The following is a 24197-nucleotide window of genomic DNA, read 5'->3' as shown; positions in this document are numbered from 1 at the left end:
CGTGCCGGGGTGGAGGTTGGGGGGGGGTCCGTGCCGTGCCGGGGTGGAGGTTGGGGGTTGGGGGGGGGGTCCGTGCTGAGGTGGAGGTTGGGGGTTGGGGGGGGGGGTCCGTGCTGGGGTGGAGGTTGGGGGGGGGTCCGTGCTGGGGTGGAGGTTGGGGGGGGGTCCGTGCCGTGCCGGGGTGAAGGTTGGGGGTTGGGGGGGGTCCGTGCCGAGGAGGGGGATGGGAGGGCAAGTGAGTTGGTCCACCTGGCCAGGTGCCAGCCTCCAACAGTTGGACCCATGCGGTCCATGCCACCTGGCTGGGGGGAGGAGGGGATATGGGCAATGATGACATGTCGTCGTTCCCCTCCCCCCCACCAGGCCGTCATGTTTTCAGATCATCCAGCGATGTTGGCCGCCGTGGTGGCAGCCGCTCATGTCTATGTTGCCCTGGATGAGGAGGAGGAGGAGGAGGAGCGTGCCAGAGAGACGGCGCAGGCTGCCGCAGAGGGGCAGGCGGCAGCCGCCCAGGCTGGAGGGACGCCTGACCGACAGGACGAGGAGGGGGAGGAGGACGTCGCGGCCCCACGGCAACGGAGGCACCCGAGGGCGCCCCGTGTGTACCGGCCCCGGCAGTCATACCAGGACCTCACGGACCGGGAATGCAGGAGGAGACTCCGGATGAGCCGGGAAACCGTGGCACACATCTGCCACCTGCTGGCACACCTGTCACCGCGTGGCACTGGCGGGGGACACCCTCTCCCAGTGTCCGTCAAGGTTACGGTGGACCTGAACATTTATGCAACGGGGTCATTCCAGGCACCGAGTGGGGACCTGTCCGGCATATCGCAGACATCGGTGCACCGGTGCATCCGGGCAGTGACAGATGCCCTATATGCCATGGCGCACCGCTACATCCGCTTCCCCGTGGACCGGGCCAGCCAAGATGCCCGGGCCGTGGCTTCTCTGCCGTGGCCGGGTTCCCCATGGTCCAGGGCGCGATCGATGGGATGCACGTCGCCGTGCGGCCACCTGCAGCTAACAGGGCCGTGTTCACTAATAGGAAGAGGACCTATTCGATGAACGTACAGGTGGTCTGCGACCACCGCATGATGATCCTGCACATCTGCGCCCGTCACCCAGGCAGTGTACACGACTCATTCGTGCTGTCGCGGTCATCCATCCCCGGCATGTACGAGGGACGCCATCCCCGGCTGAGGGGCCGGTTGCTGGGCGACAGGGGCTACCCATTGCGATCGTGGCTGATGACGCCTATACGGAGGCCACGCAATGAGGCGGAGAACCGCTACAATGATGCCCATGTAGCGACAAGGGGAGTGATCGAGAGGTGCTTTGGCGTGCTGAAGATGCGTTTCAGGTGCCTGGACCTCTCTGGGGGCGCCCTCCAGTATCGGTCAGATAGGGTCGGCCGCATCATTGTGGTGTGCTGCGTCCTGCACAACATAGCCCAGCAGAGGGGCGATGTGCCGCAGGCAGAGGAGGGCGGAGTGGAGGAGCAGCAGGAAGAGGCCCAGTCCTCCCCAGATGAGGGGGATGGGGGCAATGGTCAGGGCAGACGGGGTAGACACAGGCGGGTGGCTGTCCACCGTTACCGGCTGGCCCAGCGGGCACGGGACAGACTGATAGACGCCCGCTTCACTGACTAGATGGGCGTGGGAATCGGGTTGTATGGCCACAGACCGCACACCATGGCAACAGCCGACCACCCACACACCCCACCCATCCACCCACCCAGCACCCTCACCCCCCTCCCCAACCCCACCCACCCCACCCGCATGCACACCACCCCCCCCCCATTGCCGATCCACCTGCGGCACAACGGGCCGGGCTCACACAGTTGCGGGTGGACGCGTGTCTATCGCAGGCCATGGAGGATGATGACAACCCGCCCTGCGATGAGCTCCTGGTTTTACATCTTTGGACTATGTCTGACCCATGGCCACAGTACCACCATCCACCCGGACCATCCCTGCATGCGGCTGTGACACTGCAGCGCACGGTCCCGTCCTCTGCCCAGGGGATGTTGATGGCGGCCCAAGGGGAAGGGGGCAGACTCACCTGGGGCTGAGGTAAGACCACCCCTCACACACACACTTGCGCTCAACGTACATGACACCCCCGCACACTTTGGACAGAGCACAAAGGCAGCTTCGGTAGGTGTAACATTGACTTTAATAACCAAAGGAGTTCATGCACGTGCCCTAGCCCCTAAAACTCATCTGTGCCCTGCACCCGTGCCAACTTACTCAGTGTCTAATTGTTTGGCCTTACGGGCCCTTTGACTACGTCTACGTGGTTCCCCAGACGGTACAGCAGAACTGGAGGTGGACTCCTGTGATTCCTGCCCTCTGACACTGGATCCCTTTGGCGGCCGTTTCCTGGGGCGTCCTGGCCTAGATGGGCCAGGCTGCGGCCCGGGCGACTGGGATGGCGAGCTGTCAGCCTGTCCTGCCCGTTGCCCACCCGATGCACCTGGGACAGAAGGGGGGGAGTCCGAGGTGTCGCGGTGTACCGGGACCTCCCCTACAGAGGGAGCCGGGACGGACCACACCACCTCCTCCTCCCTCGGGGTGCCCAATGGCTCCCAGGCCTCTACATGGGTGGGGGATGCGAACGGACTGGCCATCCGATGCCCCCCCCGACATCTGGCGCTGCCAGTCCTGGAGGCCCGTGCTGGTATCGACAGGGGTCTGCAGGTTTGCAGCCATGGAGCCCAGGGGGTTGGCAAACCCTGTCTGTGACAGTGCGACACCGGCTCGCACATGGCCACTGGCGCCGATGCCCTCAGCGATGGCCTGCAGAGACTGGGCCATGGCCTGCTGAGACTGGGCCATGGCCTGCAGAGACTGGGCTATGGCGTTGAGCGCCTCTGCCATCTGGCGCTGGCACTGGCTCATAGCCTCCTGTGAGAGGGCAGCCATTTCCTGGGCCACAGACGCCGCCTGCACGGAAGGCCCCAGGCCTCGCAAACTGTTCCCCATGTCTGACACCGTCGCACCCATTGCCTCCACCGCGGACGCCAACCGTGCGGTGTCAGCCTGGGTGGCACGCATGACCGGCACCACTTCCAGCTCCTGGACGCGGGTGGACTCCTCCACCTGCGACCGCAGCCGCCGCAAGCCGCCCGTCACCCTCTTCGCTCGTCTCCGGGTCGGTGGTTGCATCGGATCTATGTGTGGGTGTGGTAACTGCAGGAACCCGGGATCCATCTGGGCGGCAGATGTTCTCTTGGGCTGGGCTGCCCTCCGACCGGCCGGTCCCTCTGCTGCTCCTACCTCCACCTGCTGTACCGGGACGGCTGTGTTGTGCGCACCAGCGAGTGTACCAGACGCCTCATCACTAAAGTGCCCAACCGTGGTGAGTGTTTCTGCGATGGTGGAGGGTGTTGGTGACAGCAGTGGCGTTGTGTCGTGCTCTTCGTCCCACTCTGAGTCCATGGCACTTTGGGGTGGGGGTTCGTCTCCACCCATCCACTCTGAGTCACTGTCCGGTATTTCGTCTTCCTGGGTAGTGCTGTCCCGGGTAGGGGTGTCCCGGGTAGTGGTGTCCTGGGTAGTGGTGTCCTGGGTAGTGGTGTCCTGGGTAGTGGTGTCCTGGCTCGGATGTGACGGGGGCCTGTGGCTGCCCCCCTCGTCGCTGGGTGGTCGCTCCTGCACGTGACGGGGGTGTCGTCTCCCTGTTGCTCCAGGTCTCTCCGTCTCCTGTGGTCTCCGAGGGGCATCCTGCGGGCGTCGCATGCTGGAGGGTGCGGGTCTCTCCATCTCCCGTGGTCTCCGAGGGGCATCCTGCGGGCGTCGCATGCTGGAGGGTGCGGGTCTCTCCGTCTCCTGTGGTCTCCGAGGGGCATCCTGCGGGCGGTCTGCATCTGCGGGGATGGGTGCCTGGACGTTTGGTCCTGCGATACACAATGAAGCATGCATGGTTAGACATCAGGCAGTGATCAGGTGATACGGGGGAGGGGGATATAGGGGAGGGGGGATATGGGGACGGGCTGTCGGTGACTCACTCGCTAGTACGCCCCCGACCTCTGCATCAGCAACCTCCCGGTCCTCAGGTCCGCCAGCCAGTTCCAGGGCCCTTCCCTCGTGTACGGTCAGTGGCCTCTCATCAGCGGGCCCTCCTCCAGTCCTCACATGCTCCCTATTGTTGTGTGCGCGCTTCTCCTGTGGGGGGGGGGGGGGCAGGGGTAAAAGGCAACAGTGTTAGGCAGGTATATGAATGCACGCCATCGGTTGCGCGTGCATTGCAGAGGTTAAGGTTAGGGCTGGATTCACTTGGGGATATGGGGGATATGGGGGAGGGGGGGATATGGTGGATATGGGGGAGGGGGGATATGGGGGATATGGGGGAGGGGGGATATGGGGGAGGGGGGATATGGGGGATAGGGGGGAGGGGGGGATATGGGGGATATGGGGGATATGGGGAGGGGGGATATGGGGGAGGGGGATATGAGGGATATGGTGGAGGGGGGATATGGGGGAGGGGGGAATATGGGGGATATGGGGGAGGGGGGATATGGGGGAGGGGGGGATATGGGGAGGGGGAGATATGGGGGAGGGGGGAAATGGGGGAGGGGGGATATGGGGAGGGGGGATATGGGGGATATGGGAGAGGGGGGATATGGGGGATATGGGGGAGGGGGATATGGGGAGGGGGGATATGGGGAACGGGGGATATGGGGAGGGGGGGATATGGGGGAGGCTCACCCTGCCTGCTCTGACGAGGTCGTTCACCTTCTTGTGGCACTGGGTGCCTGTCCGTGGTGTCAGGGCCACAGCAGTGACGGCCTCTGCCACTTCCCTCCACAGACGCCGGCTGTGGCGTGGGGCAACTCTGCGGCCGTGCCCGGGATACAGGGCGTCCCTCCTCTGCTCCACCGCGTCCAGGAGCGCCTCCACATCGCGTGACTCGAACCTCGGGGCTGAGCGACGGCCAGCCATCCAGTCGGGTGTTGCGGTCGGGTGTTCCGGTCGGGTGGGGGGGAGCAGCGCGGCCTTATGAGCCGTCACGCCGTGCAGCGCGTATGACGCTGCATGGCGTGAACCACTGCGCAAGCGCGGATCCCGTTACGTCGCTGCTAGCCCATTTCGGGCCGGAGACTATCGACCCATTTTTCCGACATGACGCAAGTCGGATTTGCGCCGTTTTTTGCGTCGATCGGCGGACTTTCCGCCGATAACGGAGAATTTCGCCCCATGTCTCTGCTATGTGATCACCCTACAGCAGATTTTAAAACCTTATGGTATTTGTGTACATTGGGATCTTTGGACATTTCCACTGGAGTTGAGGGTGGGGATGGGAAAGCAATGTTTTGGGTCCTGTTCCCCACCCGACAGGTTGAGGCATGTTCTTATAGCGGAGAACTAAAGATTAGCCTGGATTCAATGATGTCATCCAGCAGCATAATACTATTTTGCAGATCAATTCACAGAACGTTAGAGCACAGTTATTGTCTTGAGATATGCATGAGAAACTAATTGACCCCGCAGGTCTGCACTGCTATTTCTCTCCACGTATGCCACTCAGTCAGGGGTGGCTAATTGTTTTGATTTGTGTGCTGCAGAATGTACACCATGGAGTCTTGGGAGGCATGAAAGTAGTTAAGCCTCATTAACTTATATTACTGATATTAACAGATCCAATTCAGATTAATCCACCAGTGAGTAATCCTACTGAAAGCTCCGAAACCTCAAACTGGACAAACAAGGAAACAAATTGTAGAATTGAACTGCCAGGTCTCTGTCGGCCGGCATGCCCCTTCATGTAGCTGACATGTTGGAGTGCCCTGACCGGGTCCAAAGATGTGCAGGTTAGGTGGATTGGCCATGCTAAATTGCCCTTAGTGTCCAAAAAAGATGGGGTGGGGTGACTGGGTTACGGGGGTGGGGTGGAGGTGTGGATTTGGGTTGGGTGCTCTTTCCAAGGGCCGGTGCAGACTCGATGGGCTGAATGGCCTCCTTCTGCACTGTAAATTCTATGATTCTATGACCCTCTGCCCCTCTGCATTGCCTGTTCATCCCCTTTCAAATCCTTCTTTTACATAAAAACATACATAGAAATTAGAAGCAGGAGGAGGCCATTCGGCCCTTCGAGCCTGCTCCGCCATTCATTATGATCATGGCTGATCATCATATTCAACACCCTGATGCCGAAAGGGTTTATCCCTTACTCTCAAACTATGACCTCGAGTTCTGGAGTCCCCCACCATCAGGAACATTCTTTCTTAACCTACCGTGTCTAATCCTGTTAGAATTTTGTAACTTTCTATGAGATCCCCTCTCACTCTTCCTAATTCCAATGAACCTCCTGCCTGCATCGGAAAAAGACTCATTTATTCCAACTTTTTGCTTCCTGTCTGCAAACCAGCTTTCTATCCATCTCAAGACATTAGCCGTAATCCCATGGGCTTTAACTTTACATATTGATCTGCTACGTGAGACCTTGTTGAAAGCCTTCTGAAAGTGTCAGACATGACCTCCCCTTGACGAAGCATGGCTAATCCCCTAACCTGCACATCTTTGGCCTGTGGGAGGAAACCGGAGCACCCGGAGGAAACCCACGCAGACACAGGGAGAACGTGCAGACTCCGCACAGACATTGACCCAAGCCAGGAATCGAACCTGGGGACTCTGGAGCTGTGAAGCAACTGTGCTAACCACTATGCTGCCATGCTGCCCACATGATGTGCAATCTGGGGGGACACCTAGAAGGAGTGGGTGGCCGGGGAAGTAAAGAGATTAAGGGCCACTATGTTGGCATGGGCGTAGTTGTACATAGTCAGGAGGAAGGGAACACCCAATGTAAAAACGCCCTGTTAAGCACGTTAAGCACATCATCCCCGCTGCTGCACCAAGTTGTGGAGCACGCAGCAGGCCACCACGATCCGCGAGAATCTCTGGGGGCTCTATTGCAAAGCTCCATCAGAGCGGTCCAGACAGCTAAACCATATCTCCAGCAGCCAGATGCACCGCTCGATAACGCTCCTGGTTTCTGAGTGGGCTTCATTATAACGGTTCTCCACCTATATGTGGGGCCACACACAGGTGGCAATAGCCATGACCTCAGTGAGTAAGCCTGGTCACCCACCAGCCAACCCCTCAACCTGGGGAGCCCCTCGAATGTGCCACGAACCTCAGAGTGTGGCAGGATGTATATGTCGGGCACGCTGCCTGGATAACGTGTACAGACGTGCATGTTGTGCTCTTTTGCCCACTCTTTCCCCTATCTTATCCTCTCTTTCCTTACCCTTTCTCCCAATTGCTTCCCCCTTCCCCCCTTTTTCCTGTTTTACCTCTCTCCCACTCATGTCCCCCCTCCCCCCACATCTACATCTGTCACAGCTTACCCTCTGATTTCAGTTTCTCTGCTGTTTGGTGTTTCACACCATTTATTCTCTCTGGGTACTGCCATTAGGACTCTTTCCCCTTGGTTTCTGGCTATGACTCATCTTTCATTCTCTCTCCCTACTGTATAAATATCTCCCACTTTCTATGCTTTTTAGCTTTGACAAAGGGTCACCTGGGCTTTCCAGCGAGAGTGACAGCATTCAACAGTGTAAATAGATAGGAGCCTGAAAGTTACATGTAAAGAGTGAGTTGTTAGTCATTCACAGCTGCATTTGGAGCTTCAACCACAGCATCCCGATGCCGAGAGGGGCTCCTGAGTACAAACTCTTGCCGCCATATTGATCCCCATTACCCCCAGGTCACCAAATACCCCATCAGCAAGCTGGAATAAAATTGGAAAGGTACTTGCCTCCTTACCCCCCCCTCGAAGGCCATGGCGCCAGAAACCCGTTTTTAAATACTTGCACCAAATCACACCCGTGAGACTCCCAGCTTGTGTGTATGTGTGTGTGTGTTTGGTGGTGGGGGGGGGGGGGGGGGAGACGGACAGCCTGAGGATTCAGGATAAACCATTTCGGACAGAGATAAGGAGACACTTCTTCACACAAAGAGTGGTGTGCCTGTGGAATTCATTACCACAGGAAGTAGTTGATGCTAAAACTTTGAATATGTTTAAGAGGTGGCTGGATGTAGCGCTTGTGGAGAATGGGATCAAAGGCTATGGGGAGAAAGCAGGATTAGGCTATTGAGTTGGATGATCAGGCATGATCGTGATGAATGGCGGAGCAGGCTTGAAGGGCCAAAAGGCCTCTTCCTGCTCCTATCTTCTATGTACCTATGTATCTATGTATCATGTGTAGGAGGTGAATCAGGCTTCCAGCATGACAGGAACCCGGGTATGGCCGGTGTCGCTGGCCTGGAGAATTGTGACAGGTCCGGCGCCCGGCGTGGATCCTAGGTTTGGGCTGACGTCCTGATGGCGAATCCTGCTTCCAGTGGACATCACTGGTGAATCCATATACACCTGCCCCACATATTTACACACACACACATACACACTCCTGTCCTGCTCACAACCTAAGTCATTGCGAGTGGGAGGCCAGCTGATTCCCTGCACCCAGCAGCTCCGCCAACTGAGGAATGCTGAGGCCAATTATAACGGCCATAGCAATGTGCTGGCTGAGATCCGTGACTGGCAGTGAGCAGGGGCGAGTCTGGGATCCTGCTCTCTCTGACTCACTCGGGTATTCATGTGTACTCCCTGGAATGAAGCAGAGAATCATCGTGCGATGCAGCACAGGTGAAGACCATCGGGCCCATCACGCCCATGTTGCCTCATTGAAAGAGCTATCCAATCATCACAATCCTTTATCTACCTCTGTGATGCAGCAACAATTCGGGTCATCTTCATTTGCTAAGGAGAGTAATTTTTCAAAGTGGGAACTCTTTGGGGAATTAAAAGAAAGCATTTTTGAACACCCAACCTTTTAATCAATGAGAACCAAAATAACTTGATTGTGGTATTTTGAATAAATGTGGAAAGTGCGCAGAGTCCCTGCCTCCTCCGATGCCAGGATATAGAAACTTGCTGATGAAAAAAGTTGAATAGTAGAGCATTGTTGACTTTACTGACCCAGTATTTGAGAAATATGGATTATTAATAGCGTGTGAGAGGTTCAGGACACTTTTAACAACAGCTGCCTTTGTTAATCTTGTACAATTTCATTGTAGTGTTAATGTAAGCCTACTTGTGACACTAATAAAGATTATTATATTATTATATTATTATTTATCTGTATTTTACTGTGTTAGACATATTCACAAAATGTTTTTTTTAAAGTAAAACTGAACCAAGTATTATTGACTTTTAACAGGATGGATTTGTACAAACTGCAGCGGTTTGAGGAGGTGTTTAACTTCACTTCTGCAAAAGTGGTGACAAAGAAAGGAATAAAGTAAGGGAACACTAATTATTTTCACCAACTCGATACATTTAATGGTTTAACAAACAGTTGGTCGTCCAGAGGAATGCCAGGGCATGGGCTGGAGCAAGACGTTCCTAATGTGACTTCCCACACTTTGAAAAAAATAATGTTGGAGCAAGGCTGTGGCTTATTGCTAATTCTCGATAGTCCTGACAAACAGAGCCTGGAGATCCACTTATTGAATGTCAGGAATACCTTGCATCACCCGCCCTCCCCTCACCCATTGTATGAATCCTGGGGAAGCTACTGGTTATAAAGCGTGTGGATGTCATGATACTACAGATAAGTGGTACCTCCTGCCCCATATAAAGGATGACTTTTTGTCAAAGCGAGAGATAACTGGAAATATGGTCAGATTGATACCGTTGGGGGGTGCGTGGGGCTGGACAGAGGGCCAGTGATAGATGTAGATTGACAAAGAGATCATGGACAGAAAGACAAAAGGAATGTAAATGATGATGATCATAGCTAAGAAGAGTGCTGATAGTGGCACGTAAAGAGATTAGAATGTGTTAACAGCAGAACAAATCATAGAATTTACAGTGCAGAAGGAGGCCATTTGGCCCATCAAGTATGCACCGGCCCTTGGAAAGAGCATCCTACCCAAGCCCACACCTCCACCCTATCCCTACATCTCCACCCTATTCCCCCCAACCCCACCTAACTTTTGTTTGGACACTAATGGCAATTTAGCATAGCCAATCCACCTAACCTGCACATCTTTGGACTGTGGGAGGAAACCGGAGCACCCGGAGGAAACCCACGCAGACACGGGGAGAGCATGCAGACTCCGCACAGACAGTGACCCAATCCGGGAACGAACCTGGGACCCTAGAGCTGCGAGGCAACTGTGCTAACTGTGCTACTTTGCTGCCCTGACAAAGGTGAACAGTGTGTCAAAGGACACCTAGAAACAGGGATCAGATGGCCCAAGTGGGGTGGCCTCATAAACTATGGTCCATGTATATCACCTCATTGCTTTCAGGGGATTTTCTCTCCTGGTTGGGGCACAGTCAACTACTGAACCATGCCAAGGACACATTCCAGCTGCTAGTTTCACAATTGGAAGCCGCAAGTTATTATATCCAGAACTTCCATCCCTGCTGCTAATTACTTTTAATAGTTCATTAATGGTATTAGTATTCCTGCCTCATGTTTACATATTCTGAAGTATCTCCTGGGTCTGTTTGACATTAATGTTATTCAAGCTCATGTTGTAGCTATTCTTCTTTATTTTTTTGGTGACTCATTTAAGTTGGGATCCAATCAGCCAAGTTAATAGATAGATGGTAAATCGTACACAGTGAAACCTGGCTCTTCTCCTTCACCCAAACATGTTTTCGTACAACCTTATGGCACTTCCATTAAATTTCATTGATACCCTTCCTTTAACCAGGCATATAGAACATAGAACATAGAACATAGAAAATACAGCACAGAACAGGCCCTTCGGCCCACGATGTTGTGCCGAACCTTTGTTCTAGATTAATCATAGATTATCATTGAATTTACAGTGCAGAAGGAGGCCATTCGGCCCCCCGAGTCCGCACCGGCTCCCGGAAAGAGCACCCCACCCAAACTCAACACCTTCACCCAACACCAAGGTCAATTTGGACATTAAGGGCAATTTATCATTGGCCAATTCACCTAACCTGCACATCTTTGGATTGTGGGAGGAAACCGGAGCACCCGGAGGAAACCCACGCAGACACGGGGAGGACGTGCAGACTCCGCACAGTCAGTGACCCAAGCCGGAATCGAACCTGGGACCCTGGAGCTGTGAAGCAATTGTGCTATCCACAATGCTACCGTGCTGCCCTTGAGAACAAATAAATCTACACTATATCATTTAACCGTAATCCATGTACCTATCCAATAGCTGCTTGAAGGTCCCTAATGTTTCCGACTCAACTACTTCCACAGGCAGTGCATTCCATGCCCCCACTACTCTCTGGGTAAAGAACCTACCTCTGATATCCCTCCTATATCTTCCACCTTTCACCTTAAATTTATGTCCCCTTGTAATGGTTTGTTCCACCCGGGGAAAAAGTCTCTGACTGTCTACTCTATCTATTCCCCTGATCATCTTATAAACCTCTATCAAGTCGCCCCTCATCCTTCTCCGTTCTAATGAGAAAAGGCCTAGCACCCTCAACCTTTCCTCGTAAGACCTACTCTCCATTCCAGGCAACATCCTGGTAAATCTCCTTTGCACCTTTTCCAAAGCTTCCACATCCTTCCTAAAATGAGGCGACCAGAACTGTACACAGTACTCCAAATGTGGCCTTACCAAAGTTTTGTACAGCTGCATCATCACCTCACGGCTCTTAAATTCAATCCCTCTGTTAATGAACGCGAGCACACCATAGGCCTTCTTCACAGCTCTATCCACTTGAGTGGCAACTTTCAAAGATGTATGAACATAGACCCCAAGATCTCTCTGCTCCTCCACATTGCCAAGAACTCTACCGTTAACCCTGTATTCCGCATTCATATTTGTCCTTCCAAAATGGACAACCTCACACTTTTCAGGGTTAAACTCCATCTGCCACTTCTCAGCCCAGCTCTGCATCCTATCTATGTCTCTTTGCAGCCGACAACAGCCCTCCTTACTATCCACAACTCCACCAATCTTCGTACCTTCTGCAAATTTACTGACCCACCCTTCAACTCCCTCATCCAAGTCATTAATGAAAATCACAAACAGCAGAGGACCCAGAACTGATCCCTGCGGTACGCCACTGGTAACTGGGATCCAGGCTGAATATTTGCCATCCACCACCACTCTCTGACTTCTATCGGTTAGCCAGTTCGTTATCCAACTGGCCAAATTTCCCACTATCCCATGCCTCCTTACTTTCTGCATAAGCCTACCATGGGGAACTTTATCAAATGCCTTACTAAAATCCATGTACACTACATCCACTGCTTTACCTTCATCCACATGCTTGGTCACCTCCTCAAAGAATTCAATAAGATTTGTAAGGCAAGACCTACCCCTCACAAATCCGTGCTGACTATCCCTAATCAAGCAGTGTCTTTCCAGATGCTCAGAAATCCTATCCTTCAGTACCCTTTCCATTACTTTGCCTACCACCGAAGTAAGACTAACTGGCCTGTAATTCCCAGGGTTATCCCTAGTCCCTTTTTTGAACAGGGGCACGACATTCGCCACTCTCCAATCCCCTGGTACCACCCCTGTTGACAGTGAGGACGAAAAGATCATTGCCAACGGCTCTGCAATTTCATCTCTTGCTTCCCATAGAATCCTTGGATATATCCCGTCAGGCCCGGGGGACTTGTCTATCCTCAAGTTTTTCAAAATGCCCAACACATCTTCCTTCCTAACAAGTATTTCCTCGAGCTTACCAATCTGTTTCACACTGTCCTCTCCAACAATATCGCCCCTCTCATTTGTAAATACAGAAGAAAAGTACTCGTTCAAGACCTCTCCTATCTCTTCAGACTCAATACACAATCTCCCGCTACTGTCCTTGATCGGACCTACCCTCGCTCTAGTCATTCTCATATTTCTCACATATGTGTAAAAGGCCTTGGGGTTTTCCTTGATCCTACCCGCCAAAGATTGTTCATGCCCTCTCTTAGCTCTCCTAATCCCTTTCTTCAGTTCCCTCCTGGCTATCTTGTATCCCTCCAATGCCCTGTCTGAACCTTGTTTCCTCAGCCTTACATAAGTCTCCTTTTTCCTCTTAACAAGACATTCAACCTCTCTTGTCAACCATGGTTCCCTCACTCTACCATCTCTTCCCTGCCTGACAGGGACATACATATCAAGGACACGTAGCACCTGTTCCTTGAACAAGTTCCACATTTCATTTGTGTCCTTCCCTGCCAGCCTATGTTCCCAACTTATGCACTTCAATTCTTGTCTGACAACATCGTATTTACCCTTCCCCCAATTGTAAACCTTGCCCTGTTGCACGTACCTATCCCTCTCCATTACTAAAGTGAAAGTCACAGAATTGTGGTCACTATCTCCAAAATGCTCCCCCACTAACAAATCTATCACTTGCCCTGGCTCATTACCCAGTACTAAATCCAATATTGCCCCTCCTCTGGTCGGACAATCTACATACTGCGTTAGAAAAGCTTCCTGGACACACTGCACAAACACCACCCCATCCAAACTATTTGATCTAAAGAGTTTCCACTCAATATTTGGGAAGTTAAAGTCGCCCATGACTACTACCCTATGACTTCTGCACCTTTCCAAAATCTGTTTCCCAATCTGTTCCTCCACATCTCTGCTACTATTGGGGGGCCTATAGAAAACTCCTAACAAGGTGACTGCTCCTTTCCTATTTCTGACTTCAACCCATACTACCTCAATAGGCTGATAGCCCTCGAACTGCCTTTCTGCAGCTGTTATACTATCTCTAATTAATAATGCCACCCCCCCACCTCTTTTACCACCCTCCCTAATCTTATTGAAACATCTATAACCAGGGACCTCCAACAACCATTTCTGCCCCTCTTCTATCCAAGTTTCCGTGATGGCCACCACATCGTAGTCCCAAGTACCGATCCATGCCTTAAGTTCACCCACCTTATTCCTGATGCTTCTTGCGTTGAAGTATACACACTTCAACCCCTCTCCGTGCCTGCAAGTACTCTCCTTTGTCAGTGTTCCCTTCCCCACTGCCTCATTACACGCTTTGGCGTCCTGAATATCGGCTACCTTAGTTGCTGGACTACAAATCCGGTTCCCATTCCCCTGCCAAATTAGTTTAAACCCTCCCGAAGAGTACTAGAAAACCTCCCTCCCAGGATATTGGTGCCCCTCTGGTTCAGATGCAACCCGTCCTGCTTGTACAGGTCCCACCTTCCCCAGAATGCGCTCCAATTATCCAAATACCTGAAGCCCTCCCTCCTACACCATTCCTGCAGCCACGTGTTCAACTGCACTCTCTCCCTATTCCTAGCCTCGCTATCACGTGGCACTGGCAACAAACCAGAGATGACAACTCTGTCTGTCCTGGCTTTTAACTTCCAGCCTAACTCCCTAAACTTGTTTATTACCTCCACACCCCTTTTCCTACCTATGTCGTTGGTACCAATGTGCACCACGACTTCTGGCTGCTCACCCTCCCCCTTAAGGATCCTGAAGACACGATCCGAGACATCCCTGGCCCTGGCACCCGGGAGGCAACATACCTTCCGGGAGTCTCGCTCGCGACCACAGAATCTCCTATCTATTCCCCTAACCATTGAATCTCCTACAACTATTGCTTTACTATTCTCCCCCCTTCCCTTCTGAGCCCCAGAGCCAGACTCAGTGCCAGAGACCTGGCCGCTAGGGCCTTCCCCCGGTAGGTCATCCCCCCCAACAGCATCCAAAATGGTATACTTGTTTTGAAGGGGAACGGCCACGAGGGATCCCTGCACTTTCTGCCTGTTTGTTTTTTTCCCCCTGACTGTAACCCAGCTATTCTTGTCCTGTACCTCGGGTGTGGTTACCTCCTTGTAACTCTTCTCAATCACCCCCTCTGCCTCCCGGATGATCCGAAGTTCATCCAGCTTCAGCTCCAGTTCCCTAACACGGTCTTTGAGGAGCTGAAGTTGGGTGCACTTCCCGCAGGTATAGTCAGTGGGGACACCGGTGGTATCCCTCACCACCCACATCCTACAGGAGGAGCATGTAACTGGCCTAGCCTCCATCCCCTCTTACCTGACAGAATATAGCTGCCCTGTGGACTAACTAGATCTCCGCCCACCGACCCTGCTCCCAGTCAGCTACACTTTCTGTAAACTCCTGGCTCTCTTCGCACTCTTTGCGGAAATGTCGGAAACAAAATGAAAGGAGCGCCTTACTCCCTCCTCACCTAACTCCCCCGGTCACCAAACTCTCACTATCGCACTCAAATGCACCAAATTCAGCACTCCCTTGGTCACCAAACTCTCACTATCGCACTCAAATGCACCAAATTCAGCACTCCCTCGGTCACCAAACTCTCACTATCGCACTCAAATGCACCAAATTCAGCACTCAGTGCAAACAAAGTCTGCACTGTAGGGGATCACTTTTATACTGTGAATCTAGCGTCTGAAAACCTGGCCTAATCCAATTAACTAATTAACAAGCTCCAGCTGCAAGTGCCTCCAAGTAGAAGCCGGTTTAAAGCTTATTGAAAATTCACCTTCTTCTAAACCAAACAGCAACTTTTAAGTTAATTAACTAAATAAAAGAAAGACTAAACTTTAGATAAAAATGAAGCCTTATACTCCCTCGGTCACCAAACTCTCACTATCGCACTCAAATGCACCAAATTCAGCACTCAGTGCTTTGATATCATCAAATATGTAATGAAGATTTGCTACACTTGTACCTCTAAAGGCCTCAAGTTGGACAAATGACAGGAATTCATTGATAATCTCTCCTTACACAGAGCTTGAGTTCCCTGGGCCCTGGGATACCCAGTATCATCATCTTCCTCTTGAGTTCTCTGCCCAAACGCAGGTTCTTGGTGAACACCTGTATTTGCCGAGCCACATCAAAGTGCCACGATTTTTACTATAGGTCGAGCAAGGAGATAGGTCCTGAATCTACCTCAGTCTCCCACAGTCCAAAGATGTGCAGGCTAGGTGAGGTGGATTGGCCATGATAAATTACCCCTTTGCGTCCAAAGGTGTTCAGATTAGTGTGCCTAGGTAGGGTGCTCTTTCAGAGACGGTGCAGACTCGATGGGCTGAATGGCTTCCTTCTGCACTGTGGAAACTGTAGAAATTCTATCCCATTCTCCACCTTCCATGTTCACTTGCTCGACCACTGATGCACAGTGGCAGCTGTGTATTCCAGCCGTAAGATGCACTGCAGCTACTCACCAAAGCTCCTTCGGCAGCATCTTCCAAAGCCGCAACCTCTACCACCAAGAAGGGCACGGGCAGCAGATGCATGGGATAACCAGCATCTTCAAGTACCCCTCCAAGCAACACACCATCCTGACGGTATTACTGCTCCTTCACAGTCACTGTATGAAGCTGGTGCTGGGAGGTATTTGGGTTTTTTCGAAAGGTGTTGGTGCTGGGCTGCTGAGGCAAGGCTGTGCCTGTAAAAGTCCAAGACTTGGGGGGGGGGGGGGGGGGGGTGGCAGCATAGATTCCTCAGAACGGTAGGTTTTTAAAATAACAATGTCCTTATCTGGCCATTCTACTGTCTCCAGGCAGCTCTTGATCTCAGGTTTGGAACTGTATGGACATTCTGAGCTAAAAATGGTGATACGGTATCGATGGTATAATTGGATGTTTGCATGTAAAATTAGCCCCCCCCCCCCCCCAATCTGGGCAGGTGTGATGATGATCGTCAGCAGAGTTAATATGGTCTGGATGGATCCCTCTTTACCACTGTAATCTCCACACTCTCAACTATCTCCACCATCCATGCCTGAGCTGGAGGGTTATAACCAACCTTCAAGTAAAGGGATCATAATAGACATCCTTGATTTCCAGTAACTAGCCAACAAAGGTGGAGAGCATCACTCCCATCATGATGGTACGGTGGCACAGTGGTTAGCACTGCTGCCTCACAGCACCAGGGACATCAGGTTCAATTCCAGGCTTGGGTGAGTGTGGAGTTTGCACATTCTCCTCGTGTCTGCGTGGGTTTCCTCCAGGTGCTCCGGTTTCCTCCCACCATCCAAAGATGTGTAAGTTAGATGGATTGGCCAGGCTAAATTGTGCCCTTAGTGTCCAAAAAGATGTGTAGGTTAGATTAAGGGGTTAATGGGATAGAGCAGGGGAATGAGCTTTTGTAAAGTACTCTTTCAGAGGGTCGATGCAGACCCGATGGGCTGAATGGCCTCCTTCGGCACTGTAGGGATTCTATGGATGATTACCCTCTCTTTAAAGGGCATAATAGATGTATTTTCTTACCCTATTAAACCAACAAATGATTTTACTTACTTAAGAAGGTGAATGAAAAGAATACAATTGAATATATTTCAATACATCCCTAGAAATATAGAACAACAAAAACACAACTGGATTTTTCATTAGACGTGGACCTTTTAAATAGAAGCTCACTTACTGTAAATTCTCTCTAACTTTCCTCTCCCTGGTTAGGTAAATATTAACTTTGAAAGCAAATAGGTTTGGGCTTTGAAATGTTCACATGGACTATGTACAGATCTGTCTGTTCTGGCCATGTGTTTGTGCAACAAAGACTCCTCCAGCCAGGCGCCTGCACAGTGGGTTCCAGCTCACCAGTGGGTGCCAGCTGACCAGTGGGTTCATGCTGACCAGTGGCTTCCAGCTGACCAGTGGTTTCCAGCTGACCACTGGCTTCCAGCTCACCAGTGGCTTCCAGCTGACTAGTGGCCATATCCTCATCTCGAAAGGTCTCCGAGATAGCTGTGAATCAACGTTACTGCTTCAGGCTGGAACCTATCCATCAATGTGTAATGAAGTGGTTTGTGAACCTCACCACAAATCAATGAACCGCAGCCACAAATAACTTTGGATGATTACATTTGTGCAAACAGTCATTGATTAATACAGAATGAAGGCAATCTCTGTCAATGGTTTACCATGAAACATGACAGCTCTGACCAGTTAATAGAAGAAGATGAGAATATTGTTAACCTCCTCTCCAGTTACCTACTTTTTCTCTGTGTTCCTTTCAATTAGCCAGGTTTCTGCAGCCGTTTTGGAGGGAGAGTTTTATATTTCCACGACCAATTGTGTGGGCTAAATATTGTCCTCTGTCTTTTCCATTCTGAAGAGCACTCCAGTGTGAAGCTTTCCATTGAGAAATACCTTTCAATCCTGACTTAACTCATCCAATGCCAATTCTAAAAATATACGGTCAACATTTTTTACAATTCATTTACGGGATGTGGGTGTTGCTGGTTAGGCCAGCATTTATTGGCCATTTCTAGTTGTCCTTGAGACGGTGGTGGTGAGCTGCCTTCTTGAACCAATGAGGTGTAGGTACACCCACAGAGCTGGTAGGAGAGGAGTTCCAGGATTTTTATCCAGTGACAGTTGAAGGAACGGCGATATATTTCCAAGTCAGCATGGTGAGTGACTTGGAGGGGACTTTCCAAGTGTGGTGCAGTTCCCGTGTATCTGCTGATCTTGTCCTTCTAGGTGATCTTGGGTTTGGAAGGTGCTGTCTGAGGAACCTTGGTGAGTCCCTGCAGTGCATCTTGTAGATGGTACACACAGCTGCCACTGTTCGTCGGTGGTAGAGGAAGGGATAGCAATCAAGCGGGGCTGCTTTGTCCTGGGTGTTGTTGTTGGAGCTGCACTCATCCAGGGAAGTGGAGAGTATTCCAGCACACTCGTGACTTGTGCCTTGTAGATGAGAGGCTTTTGGGGGTCAGGAGATGAGTTACTCGACACAGGATTCCTAGCCTCTGTCCTGCTGTTGTAGCCATGGTATTAATATGGCTAGTCCAGTTCAGTTTCTCTGTTTTGAATTCATTTTTTACCTGATGTGGGCTTCACTGGCTAGACCAGCATTTGTTGCCCATCCCTAATTGCCTTCAGAGGGTGATGGTGAGCTGCCTTCTTGAACTGTTGTAGTCCATGTGGTATAGGTACACCCACTGTGCTGTTAGGGAGGGAGTTCCAGGATTTTGACAGTGAAAGAATAGCAATATATTTCCAAGTCAGAAAGATAAGTGTCTCTGAAGGGAACCACAAGGTGGTGATGTTCTCATCAGTGGTAACTCTCAGGATGCTGATAATGCCATTGAATGTCAAAGGGCGATGGTTAGATTCTCTCTTGTGAGAAATGGTTGTTCTGGTCGCCACATTACCAAAAGGATGTGGATGCTTTGGATAAGGTGCAGAGGAGGTTCACCAGGATGTTGCCTGGTATGGAGGGCGCTAGCTATGAAGAGAGGTTGAGTAGATTAAGATTATTTTCATTAGGAAGACGGAGATTGAGGGGGGACCTCATTGAGGTCTACAAAATCATGAGAGGTATAGACAGGGTGGATAGCAAGAAACTTTTTCCCAGAGTGGGGGACTCAATTACTAGGGGTCACGAGTTCAAGGTGAGAGGGGAAAAGTTTAAGGGAGATATGCGTGGAAAGTTCTTTACGCAGAGGGTGGTGGGTGCCTGGAACGCATTGCCGGTGGAGGTGGTAGAGGCGGGCACGATCGCGTCATTTAAGATGTACCTAGACAGACACATGAATGGGCAGGGAGCAGAGGGATACAGATCCTTAGAAAATAGGCAACAGTTTTAGTTAGAGGATCTGGATCGGCGCAGGCTTGGAGGGCCGAAGGGCCTGTTCCTGTGCTGTAATTTTTCTTTGTTCTTTGTTCTTTGTATGGTCATTACCTGCTGTTTGTGTGGCATGAATGTTATTTTTCCACTTGTCAGCCCAAGCCTGGATATTGTTCAGATCTTGGTGCATTTGGACATGGACTACTTCATTATCTGTAAGTCGTGAATGGTGCTGAACATTGTGCAGTCATCCGCAAACATTCCCACTTCTGACCAACATAGACAAATGATTTTGTAACACTGACCAGTGCATCGTTTTGATGGATGTGTGGCCAGTCCAATGCCTGATAATTGCAATGCTAACCTGGAGTGAAGCGTAAGCACAAATGCTTGGTGAATTTGGTAACCACGTCCCAGGGGCTGGTTTAGCACAGGGCTAAATAGCTGGCTTTTCCTGCAGTCTCACGGCGCCGAGGTCCCAGGTTCGATCCCGGCTCTGGGTCACTGTCCACGTGGAGTTTGCACATTCTCCCCGTGTTTGCGTGGGTTTCGTCCCCACAGCCCAAAGATGTGCAGGGTAGGTGGATTGAACACGCTAAATTGCCCCTTAATTGGAAAAAATTAATTGGGTACTCTAAATTTATTAAAAAATAAATAAATAAACAGCTGGCTTTTAAAGCAGACCAAGGCGGGCCAGCAGCACGGTTCAATTCCCGTACCAGCCTCCCCGAACAGGCGCCGGAATGTGGCGACTAGGGTCTTTTCACAGTAATTTCATTTGAAGCCTACTTGTGACAATAAGCGATTTTCATTTCATTTCATTTTTCATCCTTATGTTATAATGTTCCTGTGGGTGCCTTTACTGTAGAAGGTGAGTTCTGTCCTGTTGGTCACTGATCAGTTGAGGCAGGTGTCCTGGATGTGTTGAGACCGCAGCCCAAGAGTTCTCATACTTGAACCTTCTCCCTTTATCAAGGGATTGGGTATTTTAGAAGCAAATGTGTCCTGCAGAGAGAGAAACAAAGAGACTGATCATTTTCTCCTCAATTATCTATTTTTAAATTTAGAAGTATGCAAAAAGTCGAGCAGACATTGCAAATTAACCATGTTGGTAACTTTCAGCAAATAAAAACCTTTAAGTGGTTTATACTTTTAGCTTTATGAAAAAGTCTAGAGAAGAAAACAACAAAGATGTCTGAATTTCTGTTTTACAAAGTGCAAAAGTAAAATATTTTGAGGTGTTTTTAGTCAATTCAAATGGGCATGAACCCACAGCAGGATGTGTTGTAAAGATAGCTGGTATAGCAATGAAAGCAGGGGGGTACAATGGAAGATACCATGAGGCTGCGATGAAGGTTCTTTTGGGGGATAGAATAGAGCTGGATTCCGACAGACAGAGTGCTCACCAGTGACACCAGTGTCACTTCCTGATTGAAAGATTTGGAATGGGAATTACTACGGCAAAGGAGGGAGAATAGACTTACTATGTTCTATCAAATACTGGTGGATTCGACAGAAACAAGTACCTGGTGCCCTTGGGTAATGACAAAATAAGATAGTCATCCACATAAACTATAAACAACATTTCCTCCTTGGACAATCCCACAATGGAACAAGCTGCCAAAGGAAATAGTCACTATGTTATTCTCTGTCTGAATAAAGATTGTAGACTTCCAGTTAACACGAATACTTTATTCAGTAGGTTTGTTCTGTTTCCAGAGCTTAACTAGATATAATACAGTCAAGAGGTATGACCAGTGAAGCTAAGGTAAGCTGCCTATGCTGAGCTGTCTCTGTCTGCTGCTGCTCACCAGCCCTGTGCTTCTGAAAGAGGCAGATCCTACCTTGGGCTGGATCCTTTATACCTGTCTCTGATGCTCCCTCTAGTGATGCTGTGGCTGTTACATCTGTCTGCAGTCCCTGGTATATGTGCAGATGTATGTACAGATGTACAGATCACTACATCCCCCCCCTTTTATTGGAGCCTCAAGAAAACTGTACATAACACGTGGTGAGAATATGCAAACCTGCACACTGTGAAAATGATAAAAGTAATACAGAAACAATTAACTGTTGTGAGTCCATCGTGAGAAATGTCCATATTCGTCTTGTGCGTGTGTTGAAGTGTCGTTACAAATCTAGCCGGTCGGGTGCCTTACAACTTCTGCTGGAGCGTCTTAACGGCGGTAGTAGGGATGATGGTTTGATGTCATCAAGAGAACTGTCTGGCGTTGTGTGGCGAGGAACGTCCTGTGGACAAATGGACTCAGTCAAGTCCAGTGTGGGAAATACTGGCGTTGTAGGTCGAATCTCTAATAGATCCCGACGGTTACCGTGAAAAAGTACTCCCACTGACGATTTAACAATGTAGGACTGCGGTGCCTCCTGCCTGATCATCGTGGCTGACTCAGACCATCCGCCTTCTGGGTCCCTGATTCTGATGGTGTCACCTATTGTCAGTGGCTTGAGTGGGATTGCATGTTGATCGTAGTATAGTTTTTGTTTGGAGCATGGTGCCCGCATGTCGTCGAGAACCGGTGCGTTGCCGGGGTCTTGGAATTTGCTTTGCCGGTAGGGTTGTCCGGATGTCTCTGCCGAAGAGCATTTGCGCTGGCGACAGTCCTGAGCTCAATGGGGTTGCTCGGTACGATAACAGAGCTAGGTTGATGTTGGAACGTGACTCGGCTGCTTTGCTGATGAGTCGTTCAATGATGTCGGCACCTTTTTCCCCTGTTCCATTTGATTGCGGGTTGCGATTCTGTATCGCATCAATGTCTGACCTCGACTTTTTCTTGTGTTTGTGGTATTGATTCTGTATGTCATCATTCGTGAAAGCTGTTTTGCTTGTTTGTTCTGGAGCAGAGTTGTGCCATGTTGTACAGGTCGTTGTTTTATTGTTGTTGTTTCTGTCATTTCTTTCTTTGTCGTTTTGTTGGCGTTCTTGTTGTTGTCGTTCTTGTTGTTCTTTTTGTCGCACTTGTTGATTCTGTTTTCGTTTTTATTCTTGTTCTTTTTCTTGTCGTGCTTGTTGTTTCTGGGATGCTTCTTGTTGCTTTTGTCGTTCTTGTTGCGCTGCATGTTGTTTTTGTTGTTGCTGTTGTTGTTCTTTCTGCTGTGCTTCTTGCAGTTTTTGTTGTTCTTGTTGTGCTCAATGAGTGTGCCATGTGGATGATTTGAGTCATTGTCACAGTTATTGGTGTCAGTGTCCTTTGTGGTCTCTGCTACATTGAGCGTATCTTCTTGAGAATTGTGAGAATGATTTGATGTTGCATTGATGTCGGTGACATCAGTCATTTGTGGTGGATTCGATTCCTCTTCTTTGCTTACTTGGTATTCCTCTTCTAGAGTCATTTCAGATTCACTTGAATCATTATTGATTTCTAAGGAGCTCCTCTTTTGGAGTCATTTCAGGTTCACTTGACTTATCATTGAGTTCTTGGTGCTCCTCTATTAGAGTCATTTCAGGTTCATTTGAATCATCTGTGATCTCTTTGTGCTCCTTTTCTGGAGTCAAAATCTTCAGGATTTCTATTGACGTGGTCTCTCTGGACTGATGGGTAGCCGTCCTCTGATTATTGAGTGCTTCTGTGCAGAAGAGCTGAGATATGTCAGTCTCGCTGTGATCCTGCACATCGTGTATGGGAATTGTGATTTCTTCGTCACTTGTCTCACATACAGTGGGTAGACATTCAGTGTCTTCTTCTGGTGACTCAAATAAGCTTGATAGATCTTCATGGTCTTGTACATGCATGGCGTTCGCTATGGAGTGTTTGCTTGCTTCCATTTTTGAGTCTGTCACTGAGCTGTCTGTGGAGGCTTGAGTCACTCTCTTTGTGGAGGCTTGCGTCACTCTCTCTGTGGAGGCTTGCGTCACTCTCTTTGTGGAAGTTTCATCGCTCTCTTTGTGGAGTCTGTCATCGCTCTCTCTGTGGAGTTTGTCATCGCTCTCTGTGTGGAGTTTGTCATCGCTCTCTGTGTGGAGTCTGTCATCGCTCTCTCTGTGGAGTCCTTCATCGCTCTCTCTGTGGAGTTAGTCATCGCTCTCTCTGTGGAGTTTGTCATCGCTCTCTCTGTGGAGTCTGTCATCGCTCTCTCTGTGGAGTCTGTCATTGCTCTCTCTGTGGAGTCCTTCATCGCTCTCTCTCTGTGGAGTCTGTCATTGCTCTCTCTGTGGAGTCCTTCATCGCTCTCTCTGTGGAGTCTGTCATCGCTCTCGCTGTGGAGTCTGTCATCGCTCTCTCTGTGGAGTCCGTCATCGCTCTCTCTGTGGAGTCTGTCATCGCTCTCTCTGTGGAGTCTGTCATCGCTCTCTCTGTGTGGAGTTTGTCATCGCTCTCTCTCTGGAGTCTGTCATCGCTCTCTCTGTGGAGTCTGTCATCGCTCTCTCTCTGTGGAGTCTGTCATCGCTCTCTCTGTGGAGTTTGTCATCGCTCTCTCTGTGGAGTTTGGCATCGCTCTCGCTGTGGAGTTTGTCATCGCTCTCTGTGGAGTCTGTCATCGCTCTGTGTGGAGTCTGTCATCGCTCTCTCTGTGGAGTCTGTCATCGCTCTGTGTGGAGTCTGTCATCGCTCTCGCTGTGGAGTCTGTCATCGCTCTCTCCGTGGAGTCTGTCATCGCTCTGTGTGGAGTCTGTCATCGCTCTCTCTGTGGAGTCTGTCATCGCTCTCT

General features: G+C 50.4%; 1 protein-coding gene across 2 annotated transcripts in view; it reads left to right on the top strand.

Moving 5' to 3' along the window:
- LOC140385825 (metallophosphoesterase 1-like) overlaps positions 1-24197 on the top strand; it is a 145384-nt gene that overhangs the window by 56371 nt on the left and 64816 nt on the right. For both annotated transcript variants that reach the window (XM_072468389.1, XM_072468388.1), the window contains exon 4: positions 9224-9304. In XM_072468389.1, the coding sequence (XP_072324490.1) occupies positions 9224-9304 (81 nt within the window). The remainder of the gene's footprint in view (positions 1-9223; positions 9305-24197) is intronic.

This window comes from Scyliorhinus torazame, chromosome 11 (assembly GCF_047496885.1).
Source record: "Scyliorhinus torazame isolate Kashiwa2021f chromosome 11, sScyTor2.1, whole genome shotgun sequence".
In the NCBI taxonomy this organism is placed as follows: Eukaryota; Metazoa; Chordata; class Chondrichthyes; order Carcharhiniformes; family Scyliorhinidae; genus Scyliorhinus; species Scyliorhinus torazame.
This window is presented reverse-complemented; position numbering and strand designations above follow the sequence as displayed.